Source organism: Chelonia mydas, chromosome 1, assembly GCF_015237465.2.
Source record: "Chelonia mydas isolate rCheMyd1 chromosome 1, rCheMyd1.pri.v2, whole genome shotgun sequence".
Taxonomy (NCBI): domain Eukaryota; kingdom Metazoa; phylum Chordata; order Testudines; family Cheloniidae; genus Chelonia; species Chelonia mydas.
The window spans coordinates 275742010-275767665 of record NC_057849.1 but is presented as its reverse complement, the minus strand read 5'-3'; the positions used below and the strand labels follow the sequence as shown (position 1 = coordinate 275767665).

Here is a 25656-nt window from a genome sequence, read left to right as displayed (position 1 = left end):
TATTTGCTTTATCTCAGATGCAGGTGACCTGTTCATAGTGAACAATAGGTTAGCAAAACTTAGCTCTTTTTTTCTTCTAGTCTCAAGTTGTCTGTGAAAAGATCACTACTTCCTTATTTTTTTTTTGTTTTGAAACTATTCTAGAAATGTTTTGTGTGGGTATAATTCGCCTCTGGATGGCTTGTGAATTGTTAACAACAGGTATTGTTTCAAGTTTTCAACATTTATAATTCAAAATAGAGGGGTTTTTTCATTAGACATGGATCACAGATATGTTTGTCTCACCACTCCAGATGAGCATAACTCTTAGATTCATGTTTCTCGTGTGCATACTCGAAATGGTGAATTTGACATCTGTTTTCTGCAATATTAGCTTAATATTTGTTCCAGTGCACATTCCTGAAAGTAAACTTCTGTAGGCTGCTCACAAAGAGGTGAGAATATAGTCAAAGCAAATGAATTTTAAAATCTGACAGTTCACTATTTTTACTGCATTTGTCCAGCTGTAATTGAAATGCTTATAATTTAACTCTGTCATTGCATATTTCTCTTTTTAAGATCTCACTCCGTTCCTTCCAAATTTCAACAGCAACAGCAATAAAACAGCTATTTCCCTGCATTTTGTTCAAGGCGACAGAAATAGGCTTCAGGGTACTCAGCATGTGTTCAACATTTCTCTTAAGCCCAATGTTGAGAACTTTTGCTGTGACAGTGCCAGCTATTTTCTCATGATTTTGTTCACAAATTGTCGTCAGATTAGGCCAGTTCTTGATATAGTGCTCAAAACAGTCCACTACTGAGTTCCATCACATGTCTTGTGGGAGAGCTAGCTTGGTTCCTCCCACTTTTTTCAGAGCAGCTGCTGCAAAGTGGTTGTTCTGGAAGTATTTTGCAATTTCAACAACATTGGCCTTTATTTCTGGAACACTTAAGTCTTTGGCTAGGAGGTGCATCAAATGAGCACTGCAACGGTATGTTATTAGCTTGGGACTCTCTTCACTCTCTCTCCTTAATTTCTTCTCTTCTTGGATAAATTTGCAGCATTGTCTGTGACCGAGCTGCATACTAGACATTTGAATTTTTTTCACAGGCACTTCTTGTAAGTATTCTGCTGTGTGTGTCAATTTCCTGATATATCAATTGTTTCTGTAAGGAAGACATTCCCTTAACAGGATCGTTGTGGACATTGCTCCACCTATCAAGACGCAGGTTAACAATTTTACCCTCTAGACCTTTTGCACACTGCTCAATTTCTCTTTCATACACTTTATCCAGCAATTTGCCTGCTACATCTGCTCTGTTGCGTGGACTGTATCCTGGTCTTAATGACTGAATCATGTTAATGAAGTGTGGGTTCTAAGTCATACGGAAAGGAGACTTTGTTGCATAAACAAACTAGGCAATTTTTTCATCAATTACCTCTTTTTGTAGTTTGCTGGTCTTATCACAAACTTATCTATGGTTGTTTCTGGATTTTTTTTTTCTTTTTGCTACAGGTGATATACTGTGGCTATGTGACATACATGATGTGACTGAAACACTATCATTGGCAGATAACTCTGAAACTATAGAAAATGATGGTGATTTTGAAGGTGGATAGTCTTCAGAATCCTGTAGGTTGAGGATGGATTCTCCTGAACAAAGTAAGTCAATGCAGTTATTTCATTATTACCATACTGTTCATTTAGTATTATTCCATTGCATTCACTGACACTCAGTACCACTTCAAAGGTGAAACTGTAAAAGGAAGATATGCCTATTTATTTTTTTATCACAACTGCATCTAAAATGATTGTACCGTAGAGTAACAACTATATTTTTTTTTTTGCTCAAACATAAGAATTCAAGAATAGTCCAGAAGGAAGACAGGCAGTCCTTAAGAAAGAAGTATGAAATAAAAAAGTTTACCAACCTGAAGATCCTGCATGTTCAGACATGTTCCTTTCATCATCTTCAGAGCAGCTTCCGCCTGATAAGGAACACTTCTCATGATGTTGTTTCATTTGGGCAACCAGGCCTTGCATTTCTTTGTTGCACTGTTTGCATTTTGCACGCATGCCTGTCTTACCCACAGGTAGAGGAACTTCATTAAAATATTCCCAAACTGGGTCTCTTTTATGGCCTGCTGCCATGATAGGTTTTCCCTTCTAGTGAGAGAATGGTATGATAGATCTCAAATCAATGAAGGCTACACTTAGAAAGACCTCAAGACTTCTGGAATATGCTGCTCAAACAGTTTCACTTTTGTTTCTACTGTCGGTTCCTCTCTTCTCACATTTATCTCCAGACTTCTTCTCCTTGTCCAGATCTATTCTGCTGCCAACAATCTTCTATTCATTGAACTTTTTGAAACTTTGCTCTTTTAGAGAGAGGTAAGGGATTGACTCTATGTACACAAATTTGCAGAGGGGCAATAGAGTTGAGGTCTGTTATTTCTCACCTCCTATATATTTATGTATTTAAAAACATTTTTGCTGTTAACAAGCATGTTACCTATGGAGACACAAATCCAGAGTTCGAGAACTTCAAAACTAAACATCTCTGATGGTATCTTCTAGACTGAGCACTGAGACCCATTGGGTAGATAGAAAGACTAACCTAAATAATAGATACAGAAGCCCCTGGGACCCCATAAGATGGGGTCCCTATTCCATGAACTATTGGAACTCATTTACAAAACTTTTGTTAAACATTACATGAATATATTGTCTCCTACTAAAGAATTAGAATTTATAATCCCTATTCCATGATGAGACATTATAGTACAAAGATATATCTTAATTAAAACTATTTCTAGATAGGTTTTTTTTCCTCAAAAAGCATTTTATCAAAAAAATCCGATTTAAATAAAATCCGACTTTTTTAAAATATATTTTTAAAAAAACATTGATTTTTATCCACCCTGGTATTTACTGATATCAGCTTATTTTAGTGACAAAAATAACACACAGAACAACACAAATAAAAGAGAATGAGCTGGATTTTATTCTTCATTGTGAATCATCAACAAAATTGTTTACTTAGTTCCTTTTTAATTATAGTTATACAAAGCCACTGAAGCCCACAAGACTGCACAAATGACACAGAGGGCCTAATCTGGCCTGTAGGACTGTTACTGGCTATGAAATACAAGAAGAAAAAAGCTCAGTTTGACTCTCCAATTGACGCACTGGCAATGACTGAAGATATCTTTTTAACTTGTAAATTGCATGTATTTTATGCAGAAATCAAGACAATAAACAATGGAAATCCATAAGGACATTTTTAGAGTCACTTTTCAGAGCTGAGCCACACTGGAAGATGAAGCTCTAACAACCAATATTGTAACAAAGATATAGTGGCACAAAGTTGTTTAGTTCACCGCAAATGTACTATCTCTGGTCTTTTACTGCAGAGCTAATTTTCTTTATGGTATGCCAGCATTTTAAACCTTCATTTGGAAAAATAAAAACTCACATGAAAAAGGAAATCATTCTAAACTTTTCACATACCACTCCGTTAACAGAAAGCAGCTGGTCTCCTCGCTTGAGTCCTCCATGTCTTTCTGCCACCCCTCCAGGAATGATACGAGAAATATATATAGGAGAGTTTTGTTCCTTTCCTCCCATCACGTTAAAGCCAAGACCTTCATCAGTCTTTGGCAGCTCCACCACTCGAGGGTGTGAATGGCCTTCACTTGCTGCAAAAGCAGCAACTGTTGCCTGGAAGAAAAGACAGTTATTTGGTCATGTAATGAGATCACCGTTAAGCCCTGTTGTTTGTTTTGCAGAAAAAATTCGTTCATATGAAAATATTTTGAAATGCTATCAAAGATTTGAAAGCACTTTACAAACGTTAAGTCTCAAATCACTCCTTTGAAATAGCTGGGGAACCAGGCACTGAGAGAAGTTAAGTGACTTGCCCAATGTCACCCAGAAATAGATCCTAAAAGGCCGGATTGCTAGTCATCTATTCTAACTCTGTAACACATTACTTCTCTTTTTAAAGTTGCTTTGTCACTCACTTCTTTCCTTACTGTTGTGCAACACACCGATATAACCTTTTGCTGTACTTCTAATTTATGTAACTTGGATAAAGTTAATTGTTCCCTTCCCCCCCCGCCCCAATTTGTATGGGACTGATTATTTGGTTTATTCTTTGCCCCAAAAAAATCCTGAAGAAGGATATTTTCATTTCAACTATTTTATTAAATAGCCTCAATAAAATCCTCCTCTTGAAAGAAGCGCTGATAGATTAATAACTTTTATGACAGGGGCATGAGCTTTTATATTGTAACTGCACTTTATATAAACAGGTCTTGAAAAGTAATGCTAAATAATCTTCAGATTATGAAAATATAAAATGAATTAAAAAACTAAATGACTATTCTCACTATAGAAAAATTACAAATATGTAAGGTATTGTACATCTTGTATAAAGAAAAGAAAAACATTCTTTATTCAGTCTTCCACTAGCAATTGTCTCTTTTTTAATTGTAGACCCTGGTAAAGCATTAAGTAAACATTAAAAAATAATTATTTTTACTTTTCAGCATATCCTCAGATTTAAAATTACTGCAGTAATTCTACATTATGTTAATGCTTGTTCAGCATTCTAATAATGTTTATGCTTTAATTGAAGCTAGTAGATAATGTGAATATAATGGATCATTCTCAGTTATATGTACTTGCTCATGCAAACCTTGTCATCATGCGTACATTTAAATGTCAGACATGAATGCACTAGGAAAATGCAATGCAGACAGCCCAGAAATAACCAGGAAGTATTGCGATATTCAAACATTGCTCTGTAACCCTGCTGTTCTATATGAATAAGAAATGAGAATGGCAAACACTATTCAGAATTTTTCACCCTTTATTATACCATGTATCAATCATTTTTGTGTTTGCCTACGGTGTAAAAAAAAATCATAATCTAACATAATTTTCTACATTCAGTAGTAGAACCTTTACAAATCTACATTGTTCATTTGAAGTTTCAAGAAAAAGGTTAACTTGTAAGAAAAAGCCGAACTCAATATAACAAAAATAAAATAAAAAATCAAATGTAGGAAAATATGTTGTTTACTGTATGGTAGGCTAATTATTTTAAACGTACTGGTTACCATAGGGAACATTTCTCTGAGATACTGTAGGTGTCTTTTATACATATTTCTGATTTGTCTGTTTTTACTATTGTCGGTGGGGGGAGGTGTTTGCTTCTTTTCCCCTAGTGTAGATTTACAAGGGTGTAATCACATTAAAGCTAGTGAGATTTTGCCATTGACTTCCCTGGGGGAAGGATTAGGTCTTAATGAATTATTTTCCTGAAAAAATACCATGGCTTTCCTAGAATACACTTACTGCACGATATGTACATAACCTGTTTACCAAGTGGTAGGTAATCTTCTTTTACCATTTGGTGCACAGGGAGCTAATTCCATGATGAAGCCCTGTTGGAAGCAATTATTTTTTGTTCATGCACTGAAAACACAAAGCATATTACACATTGGGTACAATAGGGATTCTTCCATCGATACAGGGGAATTCACACATCGTTACCACTCACTTTTATCAGACTTACATACTTGGGCCCTGTTTTTCAGAAGTGATGGGCACCCACAGCTCCCATTGACTTGAATTGGAGTCTTCTGTGCTCAGCACCTCTGAAAATCCTACATGCATTGATTGGAGGCTAGACCACCTGCTACTTGGGATGAGCCCTATAGGAGAATTTGTCATGAAAATATTGATATTCCAGGTTTAATTCTACAGAATGAACCAGTAGATTTGCTTTTGCAAACTGATTTTTCAATAAACCACCAAATCCCATGATATCATTCTCTTTTCTTAAGCTACAGAAGCAGCACAAAGGTTAAATTTGCCATTAGGATTGTTACCTGGGAAGTAGCACTGGTTCTAGACTCTGGGCTGCCACTGATGTCTAAATTTTCTTACAGAGCACACACGAATACCTGAAACACACACGCACACAGTCAATTACTAGGTCACTTTGGTAACATGTACTTCAATAGTTGCACAGGTCTTACCTTTGCAGTGGCCCTGGCACGGAATTCTGGGCAGCCATTAACAGTTATGGTTTCATGCATATATTGATATACCTAAAATGTTCATGGAAACAAAGAGGAATTAATTATAGGAACAAAACCTTAATTTATTTTACCCTATCCAGGATACTCTTTCCATCATAAGATGGTTTCATTAAAGTTCCATTAGTACAATTAGAGAATCCTGTGTTTGTTGCCCTAGCTGTACATTTAGTTCCCTTGAAGACAATCTTTGCAATCCTCCCTCTAAGCCTCCCAAAACTGCTCTCTCCCCATCTATGGGTCCACAATTTTATAGAGCCAATCCCTATTCCACCAGTGGCCAGCTTCTGGCCATGTCTGCCTTGGACTGTCCCCATTGTCTCTGAAAGAAACTTGTTGAGTTTCTGTGACCTCTGAACCCCCTCAAGAATTGGGAAGTCAGGAGGCGGAAGTAAAACAAACAAACAAAAAAACCCCAATCCACTTTCCTCGTAGGGTCTGCGGAGGGAAGTCCAAATTAAATCTCAGGGAATTTAATTGTACAATGTGGGCATCATCGCTCAGTGCTACAGACCTTTGCTGTCTAAATTGGGGTGGTGTTGAATTTAATCTTCACTGTAACCTACTGGCATTAATCTGTCATGACAAATGGTGCGGAATAAGGGATGGCAATCTGGGCGGTAGGTTAGGAATGGTTAACATTGGGGATGGCCCTTTATGGATTGGGATCCTGTGTTGCCACAGAAGTTGTATAAGATGAAGAATCCCAATAGCTGTAACTTTCTGCACAATGTTCTCTTTCTTGCTCCCCTTTCTCTTGCCCCAACCCTCCCTTTTCATCCTTCCCACTTAAATCTTCTCTCTTAAAGAATAGGGAGATGGCATCTTCTCTCACGGCGTTATCCTGGGTCCCTCGGAATGGGTGCAGAGAGGAGGTGATGGAGTTCTGATACCCTACCCTGGTGATGAACACCCTTTTTATTTTATTTTTTTAAAAAAGCTAGATAGTCGGTGAGTGGCTGTTGGGAGTTGTAGATAAGCAGAGGCAGTAAAGGCTCAGGCAGCAACAGAAGAAACAGAGCCTGGGTGCCAGTTGCACTACCCCCTTCCCTCATGCCCCCGGTAGCTCAAACCACATGCACAACTCATCAGTGTGGGTTAGAGAGGATAGTCTGTTCTACCTAGGTAGCTGCCATCTTTAGGCAACAGATGTTGGGATTCACAGGCAGCCTGGCAGGACAGAACACTGCTAGGAAAAAAGTTGAATTGTGGAACATCCCACGTAATGCTTAACATCTGAAAGGTATGGTTAGAATCCCTGTGCTGGAAATGGCCCAACTTGATTATCATACACATTGTAAGGAGAGTGATCACTTTAGATAAGCTATTACCAGCAGGAGAGTGGGGTGTGGGGAGAGAAAACCTTTTGTAGTGGTAAACACCCATTTTTTCATGGTTTGTATGTATAAGAACATCTTCTGTATTTTCCACAGTATGCATCCGATGAAGTGAGCTGTAGCTCACGAAAGCTTATGCTCAAATAAATTGGTTAGTCTCTAAGGTGCCACAAGTACTCCTTTTCTTTTTTTGATAACCTTCTGTGTAATGTCTACAAGAAAATATTCATTAACCACATGTAACTCCTCTGTTAGCTGTTCTCTTACAAAGCCAGAGGTTTTGCCAGTTCTTGTAATTTGTCTTGAGCAAGAGTAATAAAATTCAAAAGGAGTGTCTTATTTCTGTGGAAACTTGGACAGACAATTAGTATCTCTTGTGGCTTGCCTGTTCTGAAAAAATCAGTTGGCCCCCTAAGTATTTCCAGCTGTACTGGGAAAGATCTACAGAATGCTCTTTCTGTATCTGATGTACAATTCAGTATTTTTCTATAGCATTGTTTATACAGTTTCATATTGCACAGATTAATTTGTATGTACAAATGTGGAGTAAATTTTACATTTAGAGTTACACTGTACCACACAGGTAGCATGTGCAGATGTGGTGGGAGAGAGAGGAAGAAGGATGCAATGGCTAAGTTTTGGGATGGAGCAGGATTCTTTTTGTTTGTTTGTTTTGGTTTTTTTAAATTTTTTTTTTTTTAATATGAGAGTTGAAGCTGCCCCAATGAAGAGGGGAGAATGCAATGTGCAGGTAGGTGGATATCAAGGGAATGGCAAAACAAGGGAAGGGGCTATCCAAAAGATAACTGAAATTTTTTATAGCATCCAAATGTGGTAGGCACTTTCCTACAGAGTGGAGAACTCTGATTATCACCAGCATAGAAATCATACTAGGGCTAAATTCTGAACAGTAGTGTCTAATGACAGATTAAGGGAACAGGATGAAACCTTTTGCCCATTTCTTGTTAGGGTGAAATTCTGACCCTGTTGAAAAGTACAAATGTACATTGACTTCAGTAAGGCCAAGATATCACCCTAAAACTTAAAAATAAATAAATAACAAATAATAACAGAGTACTGAGATCACTGACTCAGTAATCATTTTGAAACTTCCTTTTTTGTTTACATTGGGTGGAACAGGGGTTAAAACTACATAATTAGCATTGCTTTAGGTAGCTCAGTTTAGTGCTTCTAAATATTAAGCTGTAGGAATACAGTAGAACCTTAGAGTTACGAACACCTCGGGAATGGGGGTTGTTCGTAACTCTGAAATGTTCATAACTCTGAACAAAACATTATGGTTGTTCTTTCAAAAGTTTATAACTGAACATTGACTCAATATAGCTTTGAAACTTTATTATGCAAAAGAAAAATGTTGCTTCCCCGCTCCCCCCTTTTAAGTAGTTTACATTTAACACAGTACTGTACTGTATTTGCTTTTTTGTCTCTGCTGCTGCCTGTTCCAGTTCCAAATGAGGCATGTGGTTGACTGGTCAGTTCATAACTCTGAGGTTCTACTGTATAGGATTTACCATATCAGATCAAATTACTACCCCGCTTCAGGCATCCAGCGTCCAGTGTGTACTGTTGCTTCAAAACCAATAATGCACTGAGCCAATTACACAATGCTGTATGTTCTTCATACTCTCATATCTGTTTTATCTAGAAGCATGAGATCTGATTACCCTTACTATCATTGCTTGCACAGCTACAAATGTTGCAGACCACAAATTAACAATATTTGGCTGACTTAAAGATCTATGATGACAGTGAATCGTGTTGAGAATTAACCACAGCATTCTATCAAGCTAAATCCTGAGAAGTTATTTGCGACATTGATTATGTAGCTTGGAGAAGCCAAGGGGTGGTGGGTATTCTTATCAACGTGTATATGGCAGGTTGAGGCAGAGGTACATAGGTAACTTACGTGAATGCTGATGAGAGAACGAGGCTTTTAGAATGCATTGAGCCAATGTAATGTTTGTCTGTCTCTCTGTCTTTCTGCAATCAGTCATGCAAAAGCAAGAACTTCAAATCTTTCCATTCAATGAAAATTTTTTTAAATTAGCAAATTTAAGATGGTGTTCTCTAAAGAATTGTCAGTATCACCATGGTGACCATAACATCTCTAATATAGTTCTATTCGGACAGGAATTTCTCTTGTAATTTAAAACCCTTTCACTACAAGCAATTGATGCTATTACCCTTGAATATCAGCTTGATGCAACAAGCAAATCCAGTTACCCTACGTGATTGTCACATAATGCTTAATATAATTTGAGATTAAGAGAGATAAAATATACATCTAAATTACTTTCACATTATTAAGTTAAACAAAACAATAAAAGGATTAACTATACCTGTTCCAACAAGCCCTTGAGGCTTTTAGTATGTTACAGATTACTTGTTGTAACATCATATACAAAGCATATAGAGCTCCATAAATAACTATCAAATGTCTGTCGCCACAATATCTCTTTTATCTAAATTATCTCAGTATCACTTCAGACATTTAGATTGTATTATGCACAGAGAAATGGACATAAGCAATCCATTCTGTTGCCTATCCTATGTGTACAGATACACTAAAAATGTTCTTTGTTCTCAAGGTAAAGAAGATCATTTTTATTCTCAGAAGGGAACATGGCTTTTTTTTTTTTTTTTTTCAACACACATTATATGTCAAGGACCAGAAATAGTTTTAAAAATCTTATTGCCAATTCCAACATGAGCAATACATCCAATGAAAGATTTCTTAACAAACTGCAATTCTCATAAATACAACAGAATTTTTTAGAAGACTCACCAAAGATTTACTCAGCTAAAACATCACTCATGGCAAATCAAAGATGATGACAAAGGTACAGTACTATAATTACAAGTGTCTGAATTAATCTTTAGGGATATTTATTAAAGAGGTCTTTGAAAATGATGTCCTATGGTGCCCATGAAACACCAATCATCTCGAAAGACCATGTGGGATCCAGTTTAATGTGCCATGTCTTTTTTCTCATTTCAGTGGAAAAGCAAACAGACTATAATTGCTTTCATTTTAATCTTTTTTTCTCCAACAAAAATAATGTGAATATACAAACCAAGAAGAAGTCAAACGTTCAATTTAATTTAAAGATGTTTGCCAATCTAACTATCCATATAAAAAGAAAAATCCCTACGTTTTCCAAATAATATTGCAGGGTTATAGCCAAGAGGTTTTCCTTGCCACCAAAGTGAACTTTAAACTATAATAAAATATCATCAATAAGATGAAGCCCTGAGACATGAGGAAGTAGCATGAACATTACTAGATTGCAAAGTACTTGTGTGTATGGTTGGTGTAATGGTGGCCTGTTCCTTAAAGGGCCTGGGTCCTGGTCAGTTTTCAGACCTACTGGAAAGTGAGTGAGTGATTATAAAAGCCAGCAAGTGGCTCATTTGAGGGGGAAGGGCAGGGAGATGCTGCAGGAAGGGGCAGGGTCCTTCAGCAGCCCCTGTAGAAGGAAGGCAGGCTCCATGTGGTAAGTCCTGGGACTTGCGGCTGGCTAGTAAGCCCCAACTGACAGTCTCCGTTTTCCTTTTATGAGTTTGTGGACATTCAGACAATAAATGGAGCCCAAAGCCAAGGCCTACAGACTAATTTGGTATGGCTGATAATTCCCCAGGCTGGTGATGAAGCAAGTATCTTACAGCTAGTTTTTAAAAGTTTAAAGTGCCTAAAATTCTAGATGGATACTGGTAAATAAATAACTACTGAAGACCAGGATGTGTAAGAGCTTCACTGACTGGTACTGTCCACTGTAGTAGACGCACTACACGGAAACCTTCATTTTAACATGAAGGAAAGTAAAAATGGTTATTCTTTAACATTCATTGTGCTGTCTGTTTCAAGAAAAGCTTCTAAAGCCAGGTATTTACTGTGCAATATTTAGTTCTTAATCTAAAATACTGAAAATGAATGTCACTGAAGCTGCAAAGGCTGTTTTGGAGGCACAGGGTTGGAACGTTGGTTGGAAGGTCACTAGAGAATACAATTGTAGTAGCAACTGAGAGGATGGGAAAAGACCACAAAAGAAACTGGGGAAGCCATCCCCACAAGCAATTAATAAAGATGGAGCTGCAGGTGAACAACAAAGAGCTGCAATTGTAGGTTAAATGGTGACATTTCACCTTTTATTTGGGGAAAAAAAACGATTTCTAGGAAGAATGTCAACTCCCACATGTGAACGTTCATGAAGCAAAAATGTGATGTATGTAGGTATTTATTTTTTATTCATGCAGCTCTAATTTGTGGTATGGAGCCAGAAATACCCAGCTTTGTGTTCCACTTCCATATGCCACACACAGTACAACACTCTTATCGAGAAGCACTCGAGATAGCATGAATATAGTATTCAGCCACCATTGTACAGTTAGGAGCCTTAGCTATAATAAACTAGGTAGGAGCTTTAGCTATAATAAGCTAAAGCTGCTCCCTCACAGTACTTGGCAGAAACCCTGAGGGAGGGAAGTCCTAGCAATGCATGCTGTTCTTTGCGGTGAATCCCCATTGTGGCGCAGGAGCTTTAGCTGTCACAAAGAGGTGTACATTATAATAATAAGTACCTAGATCTTACATAGTGCTTTGGATCAGTAGATCTCATAGCATTTTACAAAGGAGGTCAGGATCATTATTCCCTGTTTTCAGACAGGGAAACCAAGGCACAGTCAGTAGATGTGACTTTCCCAAGGTCCTCAGCAGGCCAATGGCAGAGCCAGGAATAGAACATAGGTGGCCCCAGTCTCAGTCCAGTGCTCTGTCCACTAGGCCTCACAGCCTTCTGTTACATCACATTCTTTCCTCCTCTGGCCCACAAGCACTAGAGGATAGCTTGGTGACAGAAGCTACTGCACAAAGGCCCAAAACGGTGTAATGTGGACTGAGAATGCAGACTGGCCTACTGAAGTCCTGATGAAGCTGTGGGAAGACCCTTAGGAAGTGTAATGCAGTCAAAGCTCTGTTGCATGAGGGACACTATCAGAACCATTCTGTAATAGCCTGTGTGTGGCAGTGTGTTTACTGCTTGAGTCCTAGAAGTTACAATTTAAATAGAGACTTTGCTCAGTTAACCCCTTTAAAAGGCTTCTTTCTTCCAGTGGTGAAATGTTACTGATATGGGTTCCACCCTATTCATAGCAATAACAGCACATTCAGAGGACTTTAGATTGCTTCAGTCTGAAAAATGAAGGCCAAAAAAAAAAAAAAAAAGGCAAGAAACAGAAACAAAATTTTGGAGGGGAGAAAAAAAGATGTATTTATAGAATTAGAGGACAAACTAGGACAAATTATAAAGAAATTGAGAGTGGCAAACTACAGGCCCAGATGAAGTTCTTAAGGATTCTAAAGAAAGCAGCAAGCTATTTAAAATACATCTGTAAATATAAGAGTACTTGAGGACTACTAATGGATGGTCACTTATTTCTATAGTATCCAAACCATGTTAGGTGCTTTATAAACAGAAACACAAGATCCTTGCTCCATGGAGATCACAAACTAAAGAGAAACATAGAAATGAAGGATGGAGGATAGAATGCAACAAAAGCAAAGTGACTGAGCAGTGAGGTTTAGCACCTGTTTCATTGCTGCCAGGACTTGGTTTAGGTTTTACTAGACTTTGACTTTAATGCTTCAGTGAGGGGAAGTCCAGGGAGTTTTAGACCTTTTGAAAAAAAGTGTGTTTTAATGAGAGCTAGACATGCTAGACAGTGCTGGGGAAGAGTTTCAGATGCAGAGAGCACCAGGAGTTGAATGGGAGGAGGACAGAAATGAGGCACTTAGTTGTGGAGTGTTCACACATTCCTTCATGCCACAAAAACAGATGATGGCAGACCAGTAGGCAGGAGCTGAGCTGTACAGCACTATTTCTGTAGACTTTTCTCTCTTGCGTCCAAAAGAACATAAGAATGGCCATACTGGGTCAGACCAAAGGTCCATCCAGCCCAGTATCCTGTTTACTGACACTGGCCAATGCCAGGTGCCCCAGAGGGAGTGAACTTAACAGGTGATGATCAAGTGAGCTCTCTCCTGACAAGCAGAGGCTAGGGACACCATTCCTTACCCATCCTGGCTAATAGCCATTAATGGACTTAACCTCCATGAATTTATCCTGTTCTCTTTTAAACCCTTTTATAGTCCTAGCCTTCACAACCTCCTCAGGCAAGGAGTTCTGCAGGTTGACTGTGCGCTGCGTGAAGAAGAACTTCCTTCTATTTGTTTTAAACTTGTTACCCATTAATTTCATTTGGTGGCCCCTAGTTCTTATACTATGGGAACAAGTAAATATCTTTTCCTTATTTACTTTCTCCACACCACTCATGATTTTATATATCTATATCATATTCCCCCTTAGTCTCCTCTTTTCCAAGCTGAAAAGTCTTAGCCTCTTTAATCTCCCCTCATATGGGACCCGTTTCAAACCCCTAATCATTTTAGTTGCCCCTTTCTGAACCTTTTCTAATGCCAGTATATCTTTCTTGAGATGAGGGGACCACATCTATACGCAGTATTCAAGATGTGGGCGCACCATGGATTTATATAAGGGCCGTAAGATATTCTCCATCTTATTTGCTATCCCTTTTTTAATGATTCCTAACATCCCGTTTGCTTTTTTGACTGCCACTGCACACTGCGTGGACATCTTCAGAGAACTATCCACGATGACTCCAAGATCTTTCTCCTGATTGGTTGTAGCTAAATTAGCCCCAATCATATTGTATGTATAGTTGGGGTTATTTTTTCCAATGTGCATTACTTTACATTTATCCACATTAAATTTCATTTGTCATTTTGTTGCTCAATCACTTAGTTTTGTGAGATCTTTTTGAACTTCTTCACAGTCTGCTTTGTCCATATATGCTCTAGACACACTTTGAGTTGACTCCACAGCTTAAACTCTTTTATAGTGTTTTTTAATAGATTAGGTAGTTCTCAAGACCAACAATATTTGTGTAACACACAATTCAGTTTTTACCTCTCTGGATTGCGGTGAATGAAAAACATATCTCCAAGAAATGGAACAGGTAGGCCCTCAAGATTAATATGGTGTATACATGTCACTGCTCATATCCTGTGAAAATAATCTTTTCTACAGAGCTACATCAAAACGAACATTAAAACACAACAGCAAAATAGAGTACATATTTAACAACACTAACAGGTGATCTAAGAAAGAAGGTGATCTTGTCTACACTATTGAAATATTGGTCCCAATAAAATTAAATTGATTAGAACAGGATTCATAATACAGACTTTCTTCCTTGTTTGCAATTAAATGACATTCCTGTAGCAACTACAGCAATTGCTTGGATGGAAGAAGAGTAGTCATGTATTTTTACCTGACTAGTATAAGTGTTTTTTTCCCTTTTTGGGAAAAAAGTTAACGGCAACATCTCCTCCTCTTGCTCATCATTTTATCTCCTTGCGCTCTCTCTCTCTACCTGCCCCCCTTCTACCCTAGTCTTTTTTTCTACCATCTGTTCTTTAACCTCTCCACTTTCATATGCTTCCCTGCTGCTTAGTTCCCTATTTCTTTTGCTCCTATGTATGTGCTATTCGGCTATATGATCCTCTAACCCCTGGACATAACTATGATCCTCTAACCCCTGGACATAACAGTCTCTGGGTTGACTCTTGCTTCTCTCCTCTAGCTACTACCTGTGGCACCAGGCTCTTATGAAGGCAGCTAAGCTGCACTCCCTCCCCTTCCCCCATTATTGTTTTTTAGGCCTCTGGTCACCTCTTCATAATAAAGAGCCTTGCACGTCTCTAGGGGCAATTAGAAACAAAGACAGCAGATGCCATGTAACCAGATAGCTCTCCGTGGAAAACGAACAAGTGCTCCAAGGACTGTCATTGGTGGACCATGGACCACAGTATGGGTGCTGCTGAGTTAAGACTGTACATTTTTTTCTTTTATCTACTCTTACAAGTCTCCTGCTTGGGGACATGTTTTATGTTACAGGTTGTCTGACTGTCCTTGTGCCAGGCTTCTCTTCCCCAGGAACGTTTAGCCTATGAACACTCTCTTTTAATTTCTACTTTCAAGTAAGAAAAACAGGAATAGGTTATTGATTACAATTATTTCTGCACTTACACAAGAGTGCCAGTAAATGAGAATATGCAAAAGTAACAGCATCTGTTAAAGAAATGATTCAAGACACAAAAAAAGTCCTTTACAGAAGTCACCAACTCAATGAGCATAAAAGGTTATCTCTGCCAATTATAAATATTTATGTAGATATTTTAGATCATATGGAAAAATTAAGGACTCCATGCCAAAACCAAATCAGAGACTAATCTATAAAGTTAGCAAGTCACAGATAAGTTATTTTTATTTAAAGAAAAAGGAAGGTAGGAAAAGGACAGTTACTTGTTCCGTTACTGGCATTCTTTGAGATGTTGCTCATGTCTATTCCACAGTAGGTGTGCATGCACACCACATGCACCGGTGCTGGAAGTTTTTCCCTTAGGTACCTGTAGGGGGAGCACTGCTGCGACCCCTGGAGTGGAGCCTCTATAGCGCGCTATAAGGGGAGCCGCGTGCTCTCCCCACCCTCGGTTCCTTCTTGCTGGACCAACTCTGACAGAGGGGAAGGAGGGTGGGATGTGGAATAGACAAGAGCAACACATCTCGAAGAACACCAGTTACTGAACAGGTAACTGTCCTTTCTTCTTCAAGTGCTTGCTCATGTGTATTCCACAGTAGGTGATTGCAAGCTATGTCTGATGGAGGTGGGTAGGAGTTCACAGATTCCCTGGCTGAAGCACAGCTCTGCTGAAACCAGTGTCATCCCTGGCGTGGGAGACAATCGCGTAGTGTGAGGTGAACATGTGAACTGAGGACCAGGTAGCGGCTCTACAGATGTCTGGGATAGGGACATGGGCCACAAAGGCAGCTGACAAGGCCTGAGCCCTTGTCGAGTGCGCCCTCATGATAGGTGGTGAGGGAACCCCTGCTAGGTCGTAGCATGTGTAGATGCACTATGTAATCCACCGGGAAAGCCTCTGGGTGGAGGTCGGTTGACCCTTCATGTGCTTGGCTGAAGCAACAAATTGTTATGAAGACCCATGGAATGGCTTAGTCCGATCCAGATAAAAAGCCAGTGCCCTACGCACATCGAGTGTATGGAGGCGGCGTTCCTCATTAGAGGCATGAGGTTTGGGGCAGAGGACAGGCAGGAAGATGTCCTGGCTCATGTGGAAGGTGGAGATCACCTGAGGGAGGAATGCAGAGTGTGGGCAAAGCTGAACCTTGTCCTTGTGAAAGACTGTGGCGGGGGAGGGGGGGGTCGCAAGTCAGGGCCCTGAGTTCTGAAACCCGCCAGGCTGACGTGATAGCCACAAGGAAGGATGCCTTCCACGATAGGTGAGACCAGGAGCATGTGGCCAGGGGCTCGAACGGGGGCCCCGTGAGGCAGGATAACACCAAGTTTAGATCCCACTGAGGAACGGGGGAATCTAGCATATGGAAAGGACTGGTCTAGCCCCTTGAGGAAAGACCCGGTCATGGCATGGAAGAAAACCGAGCAGCCCTGGACCGGCAGATGGAACTCCGATATAGCCACCAGGTGCACCCTGATGGAGGAAGGTACCAGACCCTGAGTTCTAAGGTGAAGGAGGTACTCAAAGATAAGTTGGAGTGGGGCAGACCCTGGGGAAGTACTCCGCTCACCCGCCCACCTGGAGACCCTGGACCACTTCGCCAGGTAGGCTCGGAATGTGGATGGCTTCCTACTTTCTAGGAGGACACGCCTGACCCTTTCTGAACACCTTCTCTCCTCCGCATCTAGCCACTGAGCAGCCATGCTGTCAAATGGAGGGTGGCCAGGTTGGGGTGGAGGAGATGTCCCTGGTCCTGGGAGAGGAGGTCCAGGTGGAGTGGCAACGGCTGCAGAGGGGCCACCAGCAAGCCCAGGTGGGTCCCGTACCAATACTGCTGGGACCAAGCTGGGGCGATCAGGAGGACGCGTGCCTTGTCCATTTTCACTTTCTCCAGGACCTTGCCGAAGAGGGGGAATGGGGGAAAGGCGTAGAGGAGTTGACCCGACCATGACAGGAGGAACGCATCTGATATGGCGTTCCTCCCCACTCCCCCGTGGAACAGAACCAGTGGCAACGCTGGTTCTGTCAGGTTGCAAACAGGTCTACTTGGGGAGTGCCCCACACTCGGAAGAGCTGGTGAGTGACCTCCAAGTGGAGAGACCACTCATGTTGGGAGGAGAAAACCCTGCTCAAGTGATCGGCCTGTGTGTTGTTGACACCTGGCAGGTGGAAAGCCTTCAGGGAGATGTCGTGGGCTATACAAAACTCCCAGAGCCTGAGGGCTTCTTGGCAGAGGGCCAAGGACCTCACCCTGCCTTGCCTGTTGATGTAAAACATTGCGGGCGGTGTTGTCCGTGAGTACTCTGACCACCTTGCCACGCAGTTGTGAGCTGAACGCCACACAGGCTAAGCGTATTGCCCTGAGCTCCCTGACATTTATGTGAAGGGACAACTCCGAGACCGACCACATCCGTTGGGTCTGTGAGTTCCTTATGTGAGCCCCCCGAGCCCAAGTCTGACACATCGGACACTAGGTCTAGCAACGGGGTTGGATCCCGGAAGTGAATCCCCTGGAGCACATTGATTGGGCAGGACCACCATTGTAGCGAGGCGATCACCGGCGCCGGTACCGTGAGGACTTTGTCCAACCTGTCCCGGGCCTGGGAGAACTCTGAGGCCAGCCAGATTTGAAGGGGTCTCATCTGAAGTCTGGCGTGGCGGACCACGTACGTGCACACTGCCATGTGGCCCAGGAGCTGCAGTCATGCCCTGGCCGTGACCGAGGCTATGAGCCCTTAAGGGCTGGAACCTGCCCAGGGGAAGGGAGGCTGTGGCCTTGGAGGCATCTAGGAGAGTGCCTATGAATTCTGTGCGCTGCACCGGAACCAATGTTGAGTTGGCCTCGTTTACTAGGAGGCCTATGTTGGCACATGTAGCCAAGAGCAGCTCCACATGGTCCTGTACCTGAGACCGCGAGCTGCCCTTGAGAAGCCAATCGTTGAGGTAGGGAAATATCCGGACCCCTCGGCATCTGAGGTAGGCCGCCACGATCACTATACACTTTGTGAATACCCTGGGCACGGTGGACAGGCCAAATGGGAGGACCATAAACTGGTAGTGGTCCTGTCCCACCAAGAAACAAAGGAAGCGTCTGTGCCCCTCGAATATATGGACATGGAAGTATGCGTCCTGAAGGTCCAGGGCCGCATACCAATCGCCAGGTTCCAGAGAGGGTATGATACATGCCAGAGAGACTATGCCGAACCGGCATTTGGCCATGAACTGATTGAGGTCTCGCAAATCCAGGATAGGCCTGAGCCCCCGTTTTGCCTTCAGGATAAGGAAGTAACAGGAGTAAAACCCTTTTCCCTGGAACTCCCTTGGAAGTTTTGCCACAGCTCCCAAGCTGAGGAGCCGACGCACTTCCTGCTCTAGCAGGGGTACATGTGATGGGTCTCCCATGCCCATGCCGTCCCAGGGAGGGGGGTGGGAGGGTGGGGGTGAGACAAACTGTAGCATGTAGCCCTGGGAAATGGTGTTGAGGACCCAACGGTCCAATGTTATTCAGGACCATTCCGCAAGGAATGTGCACAAGCGGTTGCTGAAGGCAAACTTTATTGGTAGGAGGGTCCTCTCGGGAGGCACCCGGGTACCCTCCTGCAGTCAAAAACGCCTCTTGCCCTGCTGCTTGCCCCTTGAGGGCCCAGGCTGCGGGGCAGAGCGAGACTGCTTCTGAGGTCGCCTCTTCCGGGTCTTGGACCTCTTATAGGCTGGCTCATATCTTGGCTGGCGAGCCGGGGTGGGAGCCTGCAGCTTAGGCTTGTCCTTGGCAGGCGGGACGTAAAGCCCAAGGGTTTGCAGGGTAGTACGTGAGTCCTTCATGCCATGAAGTTTTACATCTGTTTGTTCCGTGAACAGGTCCTTGCCATAGAAGGGAAGATTCTGCATCACAGACTGTGCCTCCATGGAGAGCCCGGACAGCAGTAGCCCTGACGCCCTGCGCATGGACACTGCCGAGGCCATGGACTGAGCAGCTGTGTCAGCTGCATCCGATGCTGCCTGCAGAGCAGCCTTTGCGGCAGCGGCACCCTCCTCCACAAGCAGCTTAAATTCCTTCCTTTCATGCTCCAGAAGGGAGGGTTCAAATTTGGGCAGTGACCCCCACAAGTTAAACTCATAACGGCTGAGGTGGACTTGGTGGTTGGCCACCAGGAGCTGGAAACTGGACGACGAATAAAGCTTCCTACCAAACGAGTCCAGCCTTCTAGAGTCCTTATTCTTGGGTGTGGGTCCTGGTTGACCCTTTCTCTCCCTATGATTTACAGACTCCACCACTAGGGAGTTGGGGGCCGGGTGGGTATAGAGATACTCATGCCCTTTTGTGGGCACAAAATACTTGCACTCTGCCTTCTTTGATATTGGTGCAAGGGAGGCTGGCATTTGCCAGAGGGCATTGGAAATGTTAGCCACCCCTTCTTGCACTGATTGGGTACCGGTACCGAAGAGGAGAGGACATTGAAGAGCGAGTCTGAGGGTCCCTCCATCTCCTCAGCTTGGAGTTTGAGGCTCTACGCTACTCGCTTCAGTAGCTCCTGGTGAGCCCTGAAGTCCTCCTGCGGTGTGGAGGGGGGTGGGGCTGCAACCTTGTCATCTGGCATGAGGGAGGAGGCCTGTACGGAGCGCTGCACGTTGGCCAGCGCCGTGGGATACACCCCTTGGTCGGACTCCACATGCGGTGCTGGGAGTGGGGGGGTGGGATAGCTCAGTGGTTTGAGCATTGGCCTGCTAAACCTAGGGTTGTGAGTTCAATCCTTGAGGGGGCCATTTAGGGATCTGGGGCAAAAATTGGGGATTGGTCCTGCTTTGAGCAGGGGGTTGGACCAGATGACCTCCTGAGATCCCTTCCAACCCTTATATTCTATGATTTTATGATTCTATGACCAGCCAATCTATCCCTTGGAGGCCTGGATAATGAGGTGGAGGGAGCCTCCAACGCCCCTGCTACCAAACAAGCCCCTGGCTGGGCATGCACGGGGGCGGGGGGGGCAGGGGGTCCACTGGCACCCCTGGCCCTGCCATGGGGGCCCTTGCCACTGACCGTGCTGCAGCACCGGCGGCACCAGCTGTTCAGGTTGGCTGGGCTGGGACGTAGGGGTCCACTTGTGGGTCAAGGTTGTGGTTACCAACGACCTATCGGTACCATGGGAGCGGTACTATTGATGGTGCAGAGAACGACATCTGCCATGGGACCGAGACTCCGACGTTGAGGAACGGTGCTGCCTCAAACTACTACTTCTTGAGATGCTGCGACACCTAGATCTGTGATGACGTGGAGCTGGCGATCCCCACTGGGAGTCATGGGCACGGTGCCTCGAAGAGAGAGAGCTGGCACGCGAACGGCGACGGCACCCGCGTCGAGAGAGGCTACGGTAGCTCTGACAAGAAGGGGAGCGCCTACGATGCCTGTGCCTGTCCCGTTGATACTCTCTGTTCGGCGTGGAGCGGTGCCTGGAACTCCGATCTGACAGCACCTGACCAGACAACCTAGTGGGTGATGAAAGCGGAGGCCGGAGACTGTGCCCTGACAGGATGCTGAGCAGCGAGCGGGCCCGAGAGCAGTCCCCTGACTGGGATCTGGGTTGGGTTGGGGTCGACTGCCTAGAGCCCAGTGGTGGCTTGCCTCTAGAGTGGGGCCCGGGTGCTGGTGGTGCCCCGGGGACCTGCAGAGTCATAATTCTCGGGCCGCTTGCAGGGCTTCTGGCGTCGAAGGCATCCGGACATTCTGAGAGGCCTGAGTCAATGCAACTGGACTGCTCCGCTCGACAAGAGTCGGAGCTCTGGGGTGGGGGGTGGAACTGGGGCTGCCCGACACGGGTATAGCCTCTCCCCTTGCTTTCTCTCGATGCCACTGAGAAGACCGGACCTTTCTCTGTTTCTTAGACAGGGAGCGGTGCCGGCCACTGGAAGATGCCGGGGGATCACTGCGCACCGAAGACGAGGTGCCCGGTGCCGAATCCACTCGGCGCACTGGGGTTGGGACCAGTGCCGACTCCATGAGAAGGGCCCGAAGTCTAATGTCTCTTTCCTTTTTGGTTCTAGGTTTGAAGGACCTGCAGATCTTACAGCGGTCACTAATGTGGGATTGCCCCAAGCAGCGGAGACAGTCAGCGTGCGGGTCACTTCTGGGCATCGAACGCCTGCAAGAGTCGCATGATTTAAACCCTGGGGCATGGGGCATGCCCCGGCCCGAACACTAACTAACTGAACTGAAACTTGTTGAACTAACTGACAGAGGTACCACTAACAACGAATGACGAGTTCTGGGACGAGCTGCAGTGAAGCGAAGCTGGAGCAAGTAGTTCCGACGCACCCTCACTGACAGCAAGAAGGAACTGAGGGTGGGAGGAGAGCGCGGCTCCCCTTATAGCGCACTATAGAGGCGCCACTCCAGGGGTCGCAGCAGCGCTCCCCCTACGGGTACTGCTAAGGGAAAAACTTCCGCACCTGTGCATGTGGCGAGCACGCACACCTACTGTGGAATACCACATCAGCAAGCACTCGAAGAACTTATATGATGCCAAATGCAACTGTGGTTGTATAAATGTGGATTGAGGCAAGGGTGGATCCAGAGTTCTGTAGCTTTCTCCATACCCACTGATGCGATGTTTCCCTCCTCACTGTTCCTTCATCCCTCCCTCGGATTAGTCTAGCCTGGCACTTCCACCCTGCTAGTTAGGTAATGGTGTACTAGGTCAACGCGAGTAAACAGACTTGCCACAGATGGGCTACCTGTTGTGTCCCCCACTCCCACCACATGCAATTTCACATACTTCTGTTTTTCTTGTGTGCTAATTTTAGATGATCTCACGAGGTAAACAGGCTCAGGAGAGCTAAGTACTGGATAATAAAAGAATGATAATATGTTTTCTACCTCAGTTACAAATTATAATTAAGATACTGTAACACATCAGTTGAACACCTACGGTCCATAAACCCGTAGTATGGAGAGTTGTAGGTCATGGGTTCTGGCTCTTCCTCTTCTTCCTTTACAGCTGCCAAATAGAGTTAAAGTACAGCTATACAGATGTTATTTTCCAAATTGCTTTCCCATAGTGATAGTTACCACAGGGATGTTTTGCGGTCAAGAACTGGGATGGGGGATATTTTGCATGACTCAGAATAGGAGAGGGAGTATTGCATGGGGCAGTCTCTCTAAATGGTGGTTCCCACTGTGGAAGACTTTAAGAACCTCTGCTGCTAACAAATCTGTGCCCATCTAAAAACATCATGGCTGTCGCTATGTTGCATATCCTGTCCTCTTGGAACTTCGCTCCTTTTCCACAAGCACAATTCCCTATCATATGAGTAAATGGAGGACTGGTGTTAGGATTGCATGGCATGCAATGCGTGGTCAAATAATTCTGGATAGAACTAGAATTAGGCACTGAGATTTTGTGAGTGTCTGTATACATACAATACATGCACAGATGTACATTCATTGTATAAGATCAAAAGTATTTTCAATTTTGCAGTCTGAAGCACCTGACAAAAGACCTCTTTTTAAAACGGACAAAACAAACACACACCTGTGAGCAAAGTGAAATGAAAACTGCTGAAAAATGAAATTCCTGCGGGGAGACATTTGTGACATTATGAGTTTACAAGAAATAAAAAAAAGTATCTATATTACAGATGTTGTTTCCTGTAGCTACTGAACTTTGACAATTTACAGAAAAGCTGTATTTTTTTATTAGCTGGCACTGTAAGAATTAGCTATTTGTATGAGATCAAATAAATATAAGGTGGTCATTTAGGCTGCAAGCATTTTGAACATTTTGGTATGGTAATCTTTCATTAGTCTGTAAGTAGTTTTGTGTTTGCATCAGGAAATCTGTTAGCAGCTACCCTCAGAGACAAACATCTGCATCATTATCACAGCTGTCAGAACAATCCCCTACAGTGCAGCCACAGTGTGTCATTTTGCCTTATGCAGCACAGAGGATAACTTATTAAAAAGCCCAAACCTGCAAATGAACTAGATCTCATTTAACTTCCTGAGGCGATATGACAGTTTTAATTACAGAATGTATGAAAGAAATATATGAAAATGTAAAAGCTAACATTTGGAATATGAGGATATTTTATTAAAACATTTCTTTCAGGGGGGAAAAAAAGAAACTAGGTCAGTTTTACCAAAGTGAAAAATGCTCTGACTCTTGACACCTTATTAAACTATCCTTAGGCAGTGAAAAAAATCTGCTATGGGGTTGAAATATTCTCCAAAATAATTGAAGTTTAATCAGTGTAAGGGGAAAAGTTTTAATTTAAGATACCACACTTTCTATAGGATCCAGTTAGAGCCTAAAAATTTGTTTTGCTCCAAAAGATCTTTTTATCTTGTTGTTTTCTGTTGCTTTTTAAAAAATACTTGATAGATACTTGGATACCACGCTGACGGGGCCATATAAATACTTAGCTTAGTCTTTGAGTTATCAGATGACCTCTCCCATTAATTTTTATGAATACTATTGGTTGCTAAATTTCAGCTTTCATTTCAATCACCCGTTAGCTGCTAGTGCCCTTTTCCATCTGCCTTCACATCTCTTACTGTAGTTACATATGCTTTGTAAAACTGGAAGCTGTAATAAACAGATAGAATTGGTTGGATTAGCATCTTGCTCTAGTTTTGGGACTAGGTTTTCTGTATGCTGGTATGCGTGGGAAGGACGGGGACAAGGAGAGTCTTACCCCTCTTTCTGGGCTTTTGTGCAATGGCTGGACGCAGTCTTGGTCCTTGAATTTCTGCCATGTGAGGACTGTGACTGTCCTGTGCTGAAAGTCACAGTGAATGACCCCCAGGGCATAGGATGAAGTGGGGCCATGGTCTCACTCCCTTCTGTGTTGGCCACGAGAACATAACAGATGCACGTAGCATGCATGCTGTCATGTATTCCACAGTGTGTGCTCTGATATGTATTGGATGAGTCAGACAGAATGCTCCTGGTACTGCTGCTAGGGCAGGGCATCTCTGCATGCCCTCCCTTCCCTCCTGCAATGTGATTTCTTACTGAAAAAGCCAGATTAGTCAACTGAACTTAATTTACATTCTAATAAGATTAACAGAAATTAGACACTGAAAATACTTATTAGGTCATTTGGCGTATTTCCCTGTTCCCAAGACAGACTTCCAGGAAGCACTGAGCACTCCCCATTCCATTTGAAATAAAGGGGAGGTGTTGCTGTTCAGCACCTCGATAGAAAAGGCTCAAGATGTCTCAAGTTTGGGCACCCAAAATCAGTGGCATTTTTTGAAAATACTGGCCTCGGTGTATCTTTAGCGGCTTTTACGGCAATTTATAGTAGCTGGAAATGAGGAAGGGAGCAACCAGCTCCCAGAAGACTACTTATAATCCACAGACCATAATTTAGTAACCCCATCTCTCAACTCCTTGCCTATTCCGGTTTGGAGAATAACCCACACTTCCTTCACTTTATCAGTGAGTCTCTATGGGCTGCAGACCACAGCAGCTCTACACCAAACATAAAAAGCTTTCTCAGTGCCTCACCAAAAATCAGCAGCTGGCTAAAGCTGAGCACATCATCCTTTTATCTGAGTGCATTCCCAAGTGTTTGTTCTACCTGGCTGGAATGGAAGTGAGAGAGAGAGAATGAGACTATTTGTATCTATTTTTAGACACTTAGGAAGCAAACAGATAACATGGGGTTCCTAGAGGTAGACTTAGAATTAGGCAAGCTTTTTCCCCCTCCGACGGAGTAACCCAGAAGTATAGATTGAAAGACACTTCTCAAGAATTTCCTAAAAGACTTTGGTGGGTGGGAGTAGGGAACCGTTGGGGGCTGTAACAAGGCAGGAATGCAAGTCTGTAGTAAAACTGCACTGGTCCACTCCAGTGGACTGCCAGAATAAATATTTTTCTCATCAGTTCACCTGGCTGCAGATTTCTCCGATAATGAAGAAGCAGGCTTGAGATGAACTGCAGTAAAGGTTATTGTTATCCTCCAGAGTTTTATATAATCAAATATGATACTGTGACACTAAACAAAAATGATAATGTAGGGAAATCAAATAGGTTGCTGATTTGCGTATCCAATGTTGTATTAGAACAATCTTCCATGAAATAAGTAACTGCAGCAAA

At 43.0% G+C, this 25656-nt stretch overlaps 1 protein-coding gene across 1 annotated transcript in view; it reads right to left on the bottom strand.

Annotated features, from left to right (window-relative positions):
• The window catches only part of LIN7A (lin-7 homolog A, crumbs cell polarity complex component), a 75913-nt gene that overhangs the window by 8266 nt on the left and 41991 nt on the right, over positions 1-25656 (bottom strand). The window contains exons 4-5 of the mRNA XM_007059030.4: positions 6029-6100; positions 3492-3701 (exon numbers count right to left, since the gene is read on the bottom strand). Coding sequence (XP_007059092.3) covers positions 3492-3701; positions 6029-6100 — 282 coding nt within the window. The remainder of the gene's footprint in view (positions 1-3491; positions 3702-6028; positions 6101-25656) is intronic.